Here is a 17,073-nt window from a genome sequence, read left to right as displayed (position 1 = left end):
CAAGTACATGAGTTAATATACACATTTGTGTACTTTAAAATGAACAGAACAATTTGACTGAAAAGGTGAGAATAAACACTACATAAAATATGTTACATACAATAAACATTTTATGTGTAGATATTCATAGTTCACTTCTATACTTATTCATAATAGTGTTTTATATATGTTTTTTGAAATAATGAAGGGTTACATATTTTATTTTCTAATTGTAGATGATTCCATAGATGTACTCCTTTATAATATATACATATTTGTTTTGTATGTGTTCATACCTTTGCTTTTTAGTACACATAAATCCCTCTTAGTTCATATTTACTGGTTCACATCTGAAACATCTTCTGGACCACTTCTGGAAGCATATTAATATTTACTTTATACATCATTTGAGCAGTTGTGTTTTATACAAGATCATTTACTTTTAAAATGTGTGACTTTTTGAATCATTTGTTGGGTCTCTATAATCCATTCTATTAATTATCTTTATTACTCTCTTGTGTAATATGAATATTGTTGTGTGATTGTTTTATATGTATGTCCCCAGACCTTTATGCAATAAACAATGTATGCTTCAACTAAAGTTGGGTACAATAAATGTAGTTAATATCTGTGGGTATGTATTTTATTCTATTTATTATAATAGTCAATTTTTTAAATGTTTTCTTTATATGACTTACACGTACTTTCCAGGTTACTTCTTTATCTAGACTAACTCAGCCTGGAGGATGTGTGTAATGTTGAGATGTATTGGAGATGACTTGGTTTGTTTGGATGTTGTCAACCTGTCAATTGTCAGATCTCGCGAGAGAAACAAGCAACCAGTTAGGTTGGGTTGATATCAGCATACTTCAGTCATCAACAATTATACCATCTGAAAAAAGGACATTGTAACAGTGTAGGTCTGACTTGGTAGGATATGTACAGCGAGCAGTGAACATTAGTGAGCTCAGAAAGCATAAGAACAAGTATATACATTTGATTATTTACAATTCCGGGGAGGTGGTATGTGGTGGGGGGAGGGTGTTAGGCTAGGGTTTTGCTGCTTGGAGGTGTTCTTTTAGTGAGGTTTTGAAGGAGGATAGAGATTCACTTTCTTTCACACCTGTTGGGAGTGCATTCCATATTGATGTGGCATAGAAGGAGAATGAGTTAAGACCTTGTTAGATCGGAATCTGGGTTTAACGTGGTTTGTTGAGCTCCCCCTGGTGTTGTGGTTATGGCGGTCATTTACGTTAAGGAAGTAGTTTGACATGTACTTCGGTATCAGGGAGGTGTAGCGGATTTTATAGACTAAGCTCAGTGCAAGTTGTTTTACTCTGTCCTCCACCCTGAGCCAGCCCACTTTGGAGAAGTGGGTAGGAGTGAGGTGGGATCTGGAGTGGAGGTCTAGAAGTAACCTGACTAGCTTGTTCTGGGATGTTTGGAGTTTATATTTGAGGCTTTTGGAGGTGATGGGGTACCAGGAGGTGCATGCGTAGTCGAAAAAGGGTTGAATGAGAGTTCCCGCTAGAATCTTCATGGTGCTTTTGTTGACCAGAGAGGAGATTCTGTAGAGAAATCTTGTTCGTTGGTTGACCTTTTTGATTACCTTCGTTGCCATTTTATCACAGGAAAGATTAGCCTCTAGAATGGAACTTAGGTAAGTGACCTCATCTTTCCTGGTGATAACAATGTCACCCACTTTAATAGTGAAGTCACTGACTTTCTTAAAGTTGATTTGGGACCCAAATAGGATGGATTCCGCTTTACCTAAGTGTATGGATAGCTTGTTGTCAGTGAGCCAGGTGCAAATACTAAGGAGTTCAGCACTGAGGATTTTTTCCACCTGTGACTTGTCCCTGTCTGATACCAGCAGGGCCGAGTCATCCGCAAACAGGAACAATTCACAGTCGCATGCTGATGACATGTCATTAACGTATATTAGGAACAGTAAAGGCCCTAATATACTGCCTTGGGGGACTCCACAGTTTACTGAGGGGGGGGGGGGGGGGGCAGGGTGCTGTTCACCTCTACCACCTGTTTCCTCCCCTCCAAATAAGATTGCATCCAGCTCGATGAGGTTTTATCAAATCCGATTGCTCTGAGCTTATCCAACAGTATAGCGTGGTTAACGGTGTCAAAGACCTTCTGAAGGTCCAGCATGACCATGCCGCAGTATTTGCCCGCGTCCACCTCATGTTTGATGTGGTCGCTCAGATAGAGAAGGCATGTGTCAGTGGAGTGCTTTGTTCTGAAGCCGGATTGGAATTTGTACATGAGTTCTTTAGTGGCAAGGTATCTATCGACTTGTTCATAAACTATTCTTTCCATTACTTTCAAAATGGAACTGAGAATAGAAACAGGTCGGTAGTTACCAGGTTCTAATTTGCTTCCTTTTTTAAAAAGGGGAGTTACTCTTATCTTGAAATCTTTTGGTACTTGGCCTTGTTTAAGTGAGAGGTTTATTATGTGTGATGATTGGGGCAATGGTGGTGGCAGAGTCCCTGAGGAATCTGGAGGAGATATTGTCAAGGCCAGTGGCCTTGGTCTTAAGAGTGGGTGGCAGGATAAACAGGTCAACAACGCAAGAGGAATCAAAACATCCTGTCAAAGATCTGCATATCACCTTACTTATCCTTCAATATGTTCCCGAAAAACTTGGACTCAGTGGCAGGAATCATGTCTTGTCAAAGGTACGGCAGAAGTACTAGATATTGAAGTCCCACGCAGCTGTCAGAATAATTCTGTCACAATGTGTAACTTGCAGACGTCAGCACAGAAAACCAGAAAGGCAAACAATGGCAGACCTCCCCAGTCAAAGACTCGAGCCAGATGCGCCTCTGTGGACTATTTTGGTCCATTTGAAATCAAAAGGGGCAGGACCATAGTGAAGAGGTATGGAGTCATTTTTACTTGCTTGACGATAAGAGCCGTACACATGGAAGTGGCAAGTTCTTTGGACACGGACTCATGCAGTCACGCGCTGCAGAGGTTCATAGCAAGAAGAGGGCAAGTCCAGTTGATGCATTCTGATAATGGGAAACACTTTGTGAGTGCTTTGGATAACGCAAAGAACCAAAGTACCGTGTTGGAGAAAGGCATCACATGGATATTTAACCCCCCTGCTGCTTCACATTTTGGAGGCGTATGGGAGAGGCAAATACGGACAATAAAGAAGGTTCTCAGTTTCATTGGGAGACAACAAACGGTTGATGAAGAAGGACGACGTACTTTGTTGTGTGAAGTTAAGGCAATTATCAACAGCCGCCCCATCTCAAGCGTCCCTACTGACCCAAATGACGTGGAAGCCTTAACTCCCAAGCATCTATTGCTGATAAAAGCCAAAACATCACCACCTGGATGATTTGACAGTAATGACCTGTACTCCCGACGTAGATGGCGCCGAGTCCAGTATTTGGCAGACTTGTTTTGGCGACGCTGGACCAAAGAACATTTGCCAGACTTACAAAGGAGGGTAAAGTGGTTCCAACCCCAGAGGAATATCAGCAAAGATGATATTGTCCTTATTGTGAATGACTCGTCCCCACAAAATTCATGGACGATGGGCCGTGTGAGCGACGTGATTAACGACAACCAAGGACGGGTTCGACAGGCCCGGTTGAGGACCAGCATCGGTGTGTTCCTGAGACCTGTGACTAAGCTCTGTTTGTTGGTCGAAGGTGACGTGTAAACCCTTTATTATGTCACTTGAAACAGTGGTAAAGGCTGATCTCCTCCATGTGCTGGTGACCTCTGACTCCATCCCCTTTTCCTTTTGTTGTATCTTCCACACCAACATACATGCAAAATAGTTCCAGTTTTGTAAACAGCAAGGAAATGGTGTAAAAACATTTATCTGGTACATGCCTATATCAAAGTACATGTGTGTAACACCAAGGTACATGCCTATATCAAAGTACATGTGTGTAACACCAAGGTACATGCCTATATCAAAGTGTATGTATCTAACACCAAGGTACATGCCTATTTCAAAGTACATGTTTATCATGCAAGGTACCTTCAGGACCAGTTAACTTTAAAGGCCTACTGAAATGAATTGTTTTTATTTAAACGGGAATAGCAGATCCATTCTATGCGTCATACTTGATCATTTCGCGATATTGCCATATTTTTGCTGAAAGGATTTAGTATAGAAAAACGACGATAAAGTTTGCAACTTTTGGTCGCTGATTAAAAAAAAGCCTTGCCTATACCGGAAGTAGCGTGACGTCACAGGAGGTAGGACTCCTCACAATTCCCCGTTGTTTACAATGGAGCGAGAGAGATTCGGACCGAGAAAGCGACGATTACCCCATTAATTTGAGCGAGGATGAAAGATTTGTGGATGAGGAACATGAGAGTGAATGACTAGAGTACAGTGCAGTGTATCTTTTTTCGCTCTGACCGTAACTTAGGTACAAGGTCTCATTGGATTCCACACTCTCTCCTTTTTCTATTGTGGATCACGGATTTGTATTTCAAACCACCTCGGATACTATATCCTCTTGAAAATGACAGTCGAGAACGCAAAATGGACATTCACAGTGACTTTTATCTCCACGACAATACATCGTTGAAGCTCTTTAGCTACGGAGCTAACGTGATAGCATCAGGCTCCAATGTAGATAGAAACAAAATTAAAAAAAACCCTGACTGGAAGGATAGACAGAAGATCAACAATACTGTTAAACCATGAACATGTAAATACATGGTTAATAATTTCCAGCTTGGCAAAGCTTAATGATGTTACTAACGAGCCATTGAAGCTAACTTAGCTACAGAGCGGCGGCGGGCGTTGTTGCTTTCGACGACACCCCGGCCGCCATCAGAGTCGGCAAGAAACATATATTTCCCCAAAGTTACGTACGTGACATGCACATAGCGACACGCACGTACGGGCAAGCGATCAAATGCTTGGAAGCCAAAGCTGTACTCACGGTAGTGCGTCTGTTATCCTTTCTCAAACACAACACAACCTCCTGGTGTTGGTGTTGCTGTAGTCCGCCGCTAATACACCGATCGCACCTACAACTTTCTTATTTGCAGTCTCCATTGTCCATTAAACAAATTGCAAAAGATTCACCAACACAGATGTCCAGAATACTGTGGAATTGTTCGATGAAAACAGAGCAGTTTGTATGGTGACACATTGGGTCCTTCGTCGCGCCGTCGATCGCTGAAACGCAGGTGAGCACGGCTGTTGATGAGCAGATGAGGGCTGGCTGGCGTAGGTGGAGCGCTAATGTTTTTATCATAGTTCTGTGAGGTCCGGTTGCTAAGTTGCTAAATTAGCCTTAGCGTCGTTAGCAACAGCATTGTTAAGCCTTACCAGGCTGAGAATTTTTAACCGTGTAGTTACATGTACATGGTTTAATAGTATTGTTGATCTTCTGTCTATCCTTCCAGTCAGGGATTTATTTATTTTGTTTCTATCTTCATTTGAGAACGATGCTATCACGTTAGCTCCGTAGCTAAGTGTGTCACCGATGTATTGTCGTGGAGATAAAAGTCACTTTAAATGTCCATTTCGCGTTCTCGACTCTCATTTTCAAGAGGATATAGTATCCCAGGTGGTTTAAAATACAAATCCGTGATCCACAATAGAAAAAGGAGAGAGTGTGGAATCCAATGAGCCAGCTTGTACCTAAGTTACGGTCAGAGCGAAAAAAGATACGTCCATCACTGCCTCATCTAGTCATTCACTGTAACGTTCCTCATCTACGAATCTTTCATCCTCGCTCAAATTAATGGGGTAATCGTCACTTTCTCGGTCCGAACCTCTCTCGCTCCATTGTAAACAACGGAAAATTGTGAGGAATACTAGCTCCTGTGACGTCACGCTACTTCCGGTACAGGCAAGGCTTTTTTTTATCAGCGAGCAAAAGTTGCGAACTTTATCGTCGATTTTCTCTACTAAATCCTTTCAGCAAAAATATGGCAATATCGCGAAATGATCAAGTATGACACATAGAATGGATCTGCTATTCCCGTTTAAATAAAAAAAATTCATTTCAGTAGGCCTTTAAATGTGATTTAGAAAAAGTCGCAATGTTGACTAATAAAACAAAGCTGGGTTTTTTTTTCTTTCAAACTGTCATTGCTCAAAACATAATATTGAATCAAAATCAACGTTATTATGAATTATTGACCTATCCAAGGTTCCCATTACTTCACATCAAATATTACACTAAGAAAGATATTTTTGGTGGAAGATTTTTCAAATTTGGTAAATAAATAACCCCAAAATGTATATTTTGTTGTTTTCTTACTGTACCGAAAATTAACCGAACCGTGACCTCTAAACCGAGGTACGTACCGAACCGAAATTTTTGTGTACCGTTACACCCCTATAAAATACTGAACAGATGTTTACTTTATCCCAATAAACATCTGTTCAGTATTCTAACATAAAATAGTTTGATTGTGAGGCATTAAAAGCCACAAAATGCATCATTCCAATGGTCAAATCAACATCAGAACCCAACATTGATTAAACGTCGTCAAAAAGCATGTTGTTTCAACGTTGTATTTGTGTTGTAGAATATTGGTTGGGAAATGACCACATTTCAATGGTCAAATCAACGTCAGAATCCAACATTGATTAAATGTTGTCAAAAAGCATGTTGTTTTAACGTTGTATTTGTGTTGTAGAATAATGATTGGGAAATTACCAAATTTCAATGTTAAATCAACGTCCCAACCCAACATTGTCAAAAAGCATGTTGTTTCAATGTTGTAGAATATTGGTTGGGAAATGACCAAATTTCAACGGTCAAATCAACGTCACAACCTGACATTGACTAAACGTTGTCAAAAAGCATGTTGTTTCAATGTTGTATTTTTGTTGTAGAATATTGGTTTGGAAATGACCAAATTTCAATGTCAAATCAACGTCCCAACCCAACATTGTCAAAAAGCATGTTTCAATGTTGTAGAATATTGGTTGGGAAATGACCAAATTTCAATGTTAAATCAACGTCACTACCATTGATTCTAATGTGTTGATCAAATCCGCGTCTCTTTGTTAGCAGCTAACAAGCTAAGCTAACTAGCATGCTAAGCTAACTAGCATGCTAAGCTAACTAGCGCGCTAAAACAACTAGCAAGCTAAGCGGGCCTAATAATCTCCAAAGTTGAGTGAGACGAGTGGAGTTTATCCTGACACGGAGGATGAATAAAGTGTAGTTAGTAGCGATGTGAGGAGATGTGCCGAGGCTTAGAAGCGTGTGTGGAGTAAAGGAGGACTTTGCTGCAAAGCGCATATCCTCCACGCATGCGTCACTTAGGGCGGGGCCACATAGTCATAGTGATGGGCAAGTCATGAACGAACCGTTCAAAATGTATGTTTTCATGGTGCCCACACAAAAAACATGGCAAAATGATATTTCCAAATATATCAACCTTATTTGACTTTTAATCAGGTATATATGAAAATAATGAAAAACTATTGTTTTTAATGCACTTATTTTTGCTGTTTTTATTTGCCATATGTGTTTTATAGTGTTGTATGCTCATGATTTATTATCTATCCACAAAGATGGACCACTATTTCTAAGAACTGGCTGTTGGCTTGCCTTACACAGTCCTACAGAACATGTGATTTCCTATTCCAGCAGATACTATACTTGAAATTACAAACAACCGAACGCCTGATTGTAGAACATTTTGTCATCTAGTTATCAACAATTTTAGCAGCTTTGGTTCATTATCATCCATTATACAGATGTGCATACAAATGTGAGTTTTGTGGAAGAAATGTAAGTAATATGAAGGAATAAAATAAGCTTGATCTCCTCTGTAAAATGATTTTGTGTATAATCTCTCAAATCTCCTGTTTTCATTTTGAAGTTTACACAAAGATGAGGATGAAAGTAAAAAGTGGGACGTGCTTTTGAAGAAGGAATAATTATTTGCAAGTGATTTCTCAGTGTGGTGGTTTTGATAAGACAGAAAATATTGTTTGACTCAGAAATGATTTCAGTCCTTCATGTTGACGTTACCAGTTCACCTCCAAGGACTAGATGTGTCATCACAAGTCCTTCAGCAATGATGCATGTAGATATTATCAATCACAGGGAAGGTATTTATTATTATTTTTAGGTACTATGCCTCTTCGTTTTAGCTGGAAAAGGGCAGGAATAGCCTACATCTTCCTCCAGAAGAGAACATGTCTGTGACCTCTCAGATGATCCAGAAACTGGAACCTCCCACTAGGGTGTTGCTAAGCATAAAGCTCGACTAGGACACAGCCCCCACTATGACTACTTTGGACCCCTCCAAAACACACACACACACACACACACACACACACACACACACACACACACACACACACACACACACACACACACACACACACACACACACACACACACACACACACACACACACACACACACGTTTGTCTCTGCTTCAAGGGAAATAATTATGACATGTAGTCTCTTCTCAAGGTTAGGGCTTCAAGGATAGGGCTATCACTTCTGCATTCCGAAGTCCAAATTAGGGCTTCTTCCCTATGAGGAGTGATCCAGCCCACCTGAGAATGTCAAACTAAGGGGCCTTATCTTATTATGTGCTCAAACTGAAATACTACTATTTACTTAAACTCGGTTCTTCGCTTTCTCCAAGGTGAATATAAACCTTCACCATAAGCAAAACATAATATGAGTTAATTAGTTCACTTCAGTATCTAATGGTGCATCAGAATTGGTGTTTTGTAGGAAGAATGTTGTTCCACTTTTGCATCGGCCTTGTGTGTCCTCACCCAGCCAGTCTCTGGTAAACAATGTCCCATCATGCTGACATCCACTGAATGTGAGGGCTCATAAAACACCACATAAACATACATAGGCCAGCCCCTGGGGTCGACTTCCCAAGGATGCTGAGTGTCTCCTATCTTGGGGAGTTGTGAAGAAGTTGTAATGGACAGGACACTGACGGCCAAGTGGGGGGGGGGGTCAGTATTTTGGTCAGCAACAGGGCCCCAAAATTGTAAACTGACTGACACTGTGTAAGAGAGACATGGCACCATCTGTGTCCTATTTGATACGATGACATACAGCAATTTTCAAGGTCCAACTTTCAGACAAGGGTCGATGACATCAAATGGAAGTATACATCTGACCTGGCTCCTCACAGGAACTGCAGTCTTGTTCTAGTACTTTGAATAAAGTTCTCCTAGGACTGTCGATTAGTCCGCCCCCTCCTCACAGTTTCCCATTGTTTACAATGCAGCGAGAGAGATTCGGACCGAGAAAGCGACGAGAACACCATTAATTTGAGCGAGGATGAAAGATTTGTGGATGAGGAAAGTGAGAGTGAAGGACTAGAGTGCAGTGCAGGACGTATCTTTTTTCGCTCTGACCGTAACTTAGGTACAAGCTGGCTCATTGGATTCCACACTTTCTCATTTTTCTATTGTGGATCACGGATTTGTATTTTAAACCACCTCGGATACTATATCCTCTTGAAAATGAGAGTCGAGAACGCGAAATGGACATTCACAGTGACTTTTATCTCCACGACAATACATCGGTGAAGCTCTTTAGCTACTGAGCTAACGTGATAGCATCGGGCTCAAATGCAGATAGAAACAAAATAAATAAACCCCTGACTGGAAGGATGGACAGAAGATCAACAATACTATTAAACCATGGACATGTAAATACACGGTTAATAATTCCCAGCTTGGCGAAGCTTAACAATGCTGTTGCTAATGACGCCATTGAAGCTAACTTAGCAACGGGACCTCACAGAGCTATGATAAAAACATTAGCGCTCCACCTACGCCAGCCAGCCCTCATCTGCTCATCAACACCCGTGCTCACCTGCGTTTCAGCGATCGACGATGCGGTCGGCGGCCCGGAGACGTAGGAAGTCAAGGTGAGGTCGCCGGCTAGCGCGTCTGCTATCCAACAAAGTCCTCCTGGTTGTGTTGCTGTAGTCCGCCGCTAATACACCGATCCCACCTACAACTTTCTTCTTTGCAGTCTCCATTGTTCATTAGACAAATTGCAAAAGATTCACCAACACAGATGTCCAGAATACTGTGGAATTATGAGATGAAAACAGAGCTGTTTTGTGTTGGATTCAATGGGCTCCGAATACTTCCGTTTAACTGGTGACGTCACTCGCATACGTCATCATACAAAGACTTTTTCAACGGGAAGTTTAGCGGGAAATTTAAAATTGCACTTTATAAGTTAACCCGGCCGTATTGGCATGTGTTGCAATGTTAAGATTTCATCATTGATATATAAACTATCAGACTGCGTGGTCGCTAGTAGTGGCTTTCAGTAGGCCTTTAAAGATTCATCTTCAAGTATTTTTTCTGACATGTTTATGCTGTATTGCTTTGTTTCTTCTGCCTGTCTCACTTTGCTAGATGCATCATATTCAGACTAATGTCTCGCCTTACTTAGAGTGTGTTTACTTTTCCTAGCTAAGAGTTTCCCGCTTATCTCCAACCCTTCCCCCATGCATTCCTGAGCTAAGATAAAATGTGTGTGCCTCACCGACACTCTCCTGTAAACGGACAACTTGTGTCTTTTGAAGCCTCCAATAAATACTAAAAAAAAAAATTATTCTCTGAACATTTCTTATTAAATAGATTATTAAATTGTAAAACAACAGACACTTTGCTTGTCGTCAAGATGATGTTCCTCGGGAAGTCCTGTGGGGAGGTCTCAGAGAGTATGGGGCATCGGACCGTCTGATTTTGGCGGTCCGCTCCCTGTATGATCAGTGTCAGAGCTTGGTCCACATTGCCGACAGTAAGTTGGACCTGTATCTAGTGAGGGTTGGACTCTGCCAAAACTGCCCTTTGTCACCGATTCTGTTCATAACTTTTATGGACAGAAGTTCTAGGCGCAGTCAAGGCGTTGAGGGGATCCGGTTTGGTGGCTGCAGGATTAGGTCTCTGCTTTCTGCAGATGATGTGGTTCTGATGGCTTCATCTGGCCAGGATCTTCAGCTCTCACTGGATCGGTTCGCAGCCGAGTGTGAAGCGACTGGGATGAGAATAAGCACCTCCAAGTTCGAGTCCATGGTTCTCGCCCGGGAAAGGGTGGAGTGCCATCTCCAATTTGGGGAGGAGATCTTGCCCCATTTGGAGGAGTTTAAGTACTTAAGAGTCTTGTTCACGAATGAGAGAAGAGTGTATCGTGAGATCAACAGGTGGATCGGTGCGGCATCTTCAGTAATGTGGACGCTGTATCGATCCGTTGTGGTGAAGAAGGCAAAGATCTCAATTTACCGGTCGATCTTCGTTTCCATCCTCACCTATGGTCATGAGCTTTGGGTTATGACCGAAAGGACAAGATCACGGGTACAAGCGGCCGAAATGAGTGGGGCTCTCCCTTAGAGATAGGGTGAGAAGCTCTGTCATCCGAGAGGAGCTCAAAGTAAAGCCGCTGCTCCTCCACATCGAGGAGACAGATGAGGTGGTTTGGGCATCTGGTCAGGATGCCACCCGAACGCCTCCCTAGGGAGGTGTTTCGGGCACGTCCGACCGGCAGGAGGCCACGGGGAAGACCCAGGACACTTGGGGAAGACTATGTCTCCCGGCTGGCCTGGGAACGCCTCGGGATCCCCCGGGAGGAGCTGGATGAGGTGGCTGGGAGAGGGAAACCTGGGCTTCTCTGCTTAGGCTGCTGCCCCCGCGACCCGACCTCGGATAAGCAGAAGAAAATGGATGAATGGATGGATGGGCTGCAATGGTTGTGTTCTCTCTGATGCAGAATTGTACACCTTTCCTGATTGTCAGCTCCCAGACAGTGGTCGAGGAGCGCAGGGGAGACATTCCCTCCAGGGCCGATGTATCGTCGGGGGTAACACCCTCCACTTTACCCGGCAGTGGGTCCTACAGTTCCGTTGTTGGGTCGGAATAGTTGTCTGTCACTTTATTTATGTTTTCCACAAAGCCAACCGGACATCCACTAAGCTACTAACGCTCCTGCACATTAACTGCTTCCACTCCCTCACCTCACTTGCCCACTCACTTACTCAGTCACTCACCTCACATACTGCCATTCTTAAAGGAGCACACACACTCTGGATGACAAATAAAACATAATTACACTCCAGCATAGTAATAAACATTAACAATTCCACACAGACATACAGTTCCATATACATTCAATATAACTGAAAGGATGCAGCATGACTAGTAGGAGTCAATATAAGGAGAATGCAATAATGTAGCTTGTAGTGCAAATGCAAGAATGTATCAGTCCATGTGTTTAGTGCACACATTACAGTCGAGCCAAACAGCCCTGAAAAAATATTAGAATATCCAACACTCAGGCTACAATTTATGAGGAGAAGCAATTAGAATTTTAAAGTATAATGGTAGCTGAGTTCCCTGTAATAACTCCAAACACTCACAGAAAAATACACCAATTGCATTTCACGCCATAGTGCATACAATAACTATTGTCAAGTTGTTGTTTTTTAAGTAAAGAACAATGCTATTAGCTTGAACAGCCTATACAGTAAATTCGATAAGTGCATTAAAAACAGTACTAGTTAATTATTTTCATATTTTTCTGATTGAAAGTCGAATACAGTTTATATACTTGAAAGATCATTTGTTGCCATGTTTTGTGTGGGCACCATGAAAACATACATTTAGAATGAATCGTTCATGACTTGCCCATCACTATGACACGTTGGCCCCGCCCCTAAGTGACGCATGCGTGGAGGATATGCGCTTTGCAGCAAAGTCCTCCTTTACTCCACACACGCTTCTAAGCCTCGGCACATCTCCTCACATCGCTACTAACTACACTTTATTCATCCTCCGTGTCAGGATAAACTCCACTCGTCTCACTCAACTTTGGACATTATTAGGCCAGCTTAGCTTGTTAGTTGTTTTAGCGCGCTAGTTAGCTCAGCGTGCTAGTTAGCTTAGCTTGTTAGCTGCTAACAAAGAGACGCGGATTCGATCAACACATCGCTTAGTTAAGATCAAGTGTGAGTGTAAAGTGTTGTGATTGTGTGAAAATGTGCGAAAGAACGATAGCAGAGTACAAAGAGGAACTTTCTCGGACAAAAGAAGAAAACAAGAGACTACGTCAACTACTGGAGGCTGTTTTCAAGAAACCTCAAGTTGTGTTACACAGAACAGGTTTGTTTACTTCTTACTCTCACATGTTTATTAACTTTATATTCCATCGTGAACATGACGTGTTAGACTAATTTTGATTAATAGGTGTACTCAGACACATGATTGTTATTGTGTTATTAATGTGATTATCAGACAGCAGTCATTTCCATTAGATAATGTTCAAATATAGGTGATTTGGCACACTTATAATTAAAATAACAAAAATAATGTTGTTTTTCATCAGATATGTACTAGTATTGTATATGTGGATGGGGGCCCTGCTTTGGAAATAATGTGTACCCCTTTCAGAGATCACATTTAGTTCCACTTCAAACATTCACATGATCCACAATGAGATGAGATGGTATAACGTGAACAGTTCTGGAACTTTCTAACTCGGGGGGGGGGAAACGGGATCTCGTTGGAAGCGCGATGTATTAGCGGACGCCGTTTGGGTATAACAAAATGGTGTCTGCCAATGTAGTTTACAATGTCACTACGTCGAACTTTTTTCACCAAGTACCACCTCAGAAAATACTTGGATTTCCAAGTACCATCATCATGAACAGCATTAAAATACAGTAGCATAGTAGGCCTTAATTATTCATTAAAAACAAGGAAGACACGTTATATCATACCAAACCAACGTTATTTAACAAGCATATTTAATATTTTTAGTTACTGCAACATTACACACAGTTTGAACAGTAACACTGTGTTTGCATGTAGGAAAATAAAACACTGTACTTAAATAATGAAATGATATTTGGCGTACCAATAGGTGATGCCTGCGTACCACTAGTGGTACACGTACCACAGTTTTAGAATCCCTGCACGATCGGTTCAGGAATACTTGATCAATGCACGCGTGCACAAAGACAACGTCACTTCCTTTTTACTTGTTTTACGTCAGTTATGTTCCTGCATGTTGTCACTACCATAGTTTTCTTTTTTGTCATCTTTACTTGAATAACAATGTCACATAAAAGATGACATACTGATCATTTAAAATAAGTAAGTGGATTGTTAAAAAAAAAAAAATCAACATTTAAATAATAAATCACATGATGTGAGTCAGTGGCGCCCCCTTACGTCATTCATTGCAATGACAGAAGAGTGAAAGTGATTGAAATTGTGGCCATAATACTCCCTGATGTTTTAAAATCGACCCCTTGTTCATGTTTATATTTTGTTCCCTTTTACTCCTATGTAAGCTAGTTTTTATACAAAACATTAATAAAATATTCAAATATCACAGAATGTGACGTTTCAAAAGCACCTTTGTAAAAACAATTGTAAGTCCAGGAAGTGACGTAGTCTTCCGGTACCTATGGAGTAGTGACATTGACCACCACCACCGGAATATGTTTTATTTATTTCATGACAGCACGTCCCCTAAACGTTAAAACATCATGGACACGATTGAACACAGCATCCAGCAGTGGAAACGTGGCTTTATTTACTATCAAGTTCCTATTTTTAATTGTTGAAATGAAATCAGCAGTGACGGGCTAGTTGTTTTGATAGCGGCTAAATTAGCATGTCGCGATATTTGTACATGGGATCACGTCTGCGCCGAGTGGATGCGCAGAGGGTTGAAACAGCGCTTGTGTCTTCTTCCTTACGTTTACTTGAACATCATTATCCAGCACCATCTGCTGGTCACATTGTGTACCACAGTCACTTGAACTGCATGTCATGACACCTACTAACCCGTATGTCACTCAAAAGTGCAGATTTTAGCCATTGGAATCATTTCTATAGTTTGAAAACATCCAGCAGGCAGCATTTAAATGTTAATTATGTTGTATTATCCCCAGGTAGCAAAGTTAATTTCCTTTTTTGTGCTGTTTTGCAAAACCCGAGTCACGTGACTTTAAACTTGACACCTCATTGGCTGCTTCTGAGACAGGCTCGATGGTTTTAGTCTTTTAACGGAAGTGAGTCTTGCTTTTTGAAGCAGCACATTTTTCAGCGCTGCATTTTTTTTAACTGAATTTTTATGTACTGAATTTTCAACTAACTGTATCGTTTCAGATCAAAAAGCATTCTAAAAAATAAAAGATCATTCCTGAATCCAAATACACAAAAACAGGTACCAACAAGAAAGAAAAGTAGGTTTTGTATTATAGGATCCCAACCTAAGAGGGGTTTTGAGACAAGAAAAAAATTAAAAGCCTTGAAAGTAATATAAGAAAAGTCCAATTAAATCTCCAATTTAAAAAACAACAACATTGAAATAAAGTGCGCTGGTTTAAGAGGACACGTTTAAATGTCAGCAGCAACATGAAAATAACTGACCTTTAACGATGGTGTTTTTATAGGTGAACATGATTATAGGACATACACACAATAAACATGATTATAGGACATAGGAGTTAACACAACTCGTCTACTTCTCATTGTTTATGAACTGGACTAACATAGTAAACCGGAAGTGCCCAAACTAATGACATTAGTTTGGACACTTCCGGTTTACGACGTTAGTCCAGTTTATGAGACAATGAGAGTCAGACAAGTTGTGTTAGCTTTTACAAGCCTTGGAAAAGATAAGTCTTTTTACAATAAAAAATAAAAGTCCAGTGCAAGACAAAGCAAGATCAACAACAATAAAGAGCCTAAATGGATTCATCTGCTTTGGGACTTTATTAGAACGTCCTGGATTGGTTGTTAGTTGTCTGCCAAGCTGTACAACCTCATCACATATAGTGAGGGCAGAGCGGTAAAAAGACTAAAAGCACAGCGGGCTTCACAGAGACATAACGCAGCATTCTCTTCAACATCCAGTGGTAAACAGCACACCATGGAGCATTCAAAAGAAGACATAAGCGAACATGAAAGAAGTTCAAGATCGTCACATTCATCTCACTCAAGTCGGATGACGTCAGTGAGCGTTGCTGCTGCAAAAGCACGTGCTAAAGCAGAAAGTGCACGTGTTAAAGGCCTACTGAAAGCCACTACTAGCGACCACGCAGTCTGATAGTTTATATATCAATGATGAAATCTTAACATTGCAACACATGCCAATACGGCCGGGTTAACTTATAAAGTGCAGTTTTAAATTTCCCGCTAAACTTCCGGTTGAAAACGTCTATGTATGATGACGTATGTGCGTGACGTGACTAGTTAAACAAAAGTATTCGGAGCCCATTGAATCCAATACAAAACCGCTCTGTTTTCATTTCATAATTCCACAGTATTCTGGACATCTGTGTTGGTGAATCTTTTGCAATTTGTTTAATGAACAATAGAGACTGCAAAGAAGAAAGTTGTAGGTGGGATCGGTGTATTAGCGGCGGACTACAGCAACACAACCAGGAAGACTTTGTTGGATAGCAGACGCGCTAGCCGACGCTAGCAAGTTCGCTCTAGCCGCCGACCGCACGGATGATCGGGTGAAGTCCTTCGTCCTTCCGTCGATCGCTGGAACGCAGGTGAGCACGGGTGTTGATGTGCAGATGAGGGCTGGCTGGTGTAGGTGGAGCGCTAATGTTTTTATCATAGCTCTGTGAGGTCCCGTTGCTAAGTTAGCTTCAATGGCGTCGTTAGCAACAGCATTTTTAAGCTTTGCCAAGCTGGAAAGCATTAACCGTGTATTTACATGTACATGGTTTAATAGTATTGTTGATCTTCTGTCTATCCTTCCAGTCAGGGGTTTATTTATTTGTTTCTATCTGCAGTTAAGCCCAATGCTATCACGTTCGCTCCGTAGCTAAAGTGTTTCACCGATGTATTGTCGTGGAGATAAAAGTCACTGTGAATGTCCATTTCGCGTTCTCGACTCTCATTTTCAAGAGGATATAGTATCCGAGGTGGTTTAAAATACAAATCCGTGATCCACAATAGAAAAAGGAGAAAGTGTGGAATCCAATGAACCCTTGTACCTAAGTTACGGTCAGAGCGAAAAAAGATACACCCTGCATTGCACTGTAGTCCTTCACTCTCACTTTCCTCATCCACAAATCTTTCATCCTCGCTCAAATTAATGG

At 41.2% G+C, this 17,073-nt stretch overlaps 3 protein-coding genes across 3 annotated transcripts in view; 2 read left to right on the top strand and 1 right to left on the bottom strand.

Moving 5' to 3' along the window:
* The window catches only part of LOC133640707 (gastrula zinc finger protein XlCGF57.1-like), a 33,596-nt gene that overhangs the window by 1,768 nt on the left and 14,755 nt on the right, over positions 1–17,073 (top strand). The gene's annotated exons all lie outside the window — the stretch shown is intronic.
* The window catches only part of LOC133640671 (oocyte zinc finger protein XlCOF22-like), a 45,032-nt gene that overhangs the window by 25,736 nt on the left and 2,223 nt on the right, over positions 1–17,073 (bottom strand). The gene's annotated exons all lie outside the window — the stretch shown is intronic.
* LOC133640880 (zinc finger protein 658B-like) overlaps positions 12,707–17,073 on the top strand; it is a 119,598-nt gene continuing 115,231 nt past the window's right edge. Inside the window, exon 1 of the mRNA XM_062034562.1 lies at positions 12,707–13,105. Coding sequence (XP_061890546.1) covers positions 12,982–13,105 — 124 coding nt within the window. The 5' untranslated portion in view covers positions 12,707–12,981. The remainder of the gene's footprint in view (positions 13,106–17,073) is intronic.

This window comes from Entelurus aequoreus, linkage group LG23 (genome assembly GCF_033978785.1).
Source record: "Entelurus aequoreus isolate RoL-2023_Sb linkage group LG23, RoL_Eaeq_v1.1, whole genome shotgun sequence".
Taxonomy (NCBI): domain Eukaryota; kingdom Metazoa; phylum Chordata; class Actinopteri; order Syngnathiformes; family Syngnathidae; genus Entelurus; species Entelurus aequoreus.
Note: the sequence above shows the minus strand (reverse complement) of the source record. Positions and strands in the feature narration are given on the sequence as shown.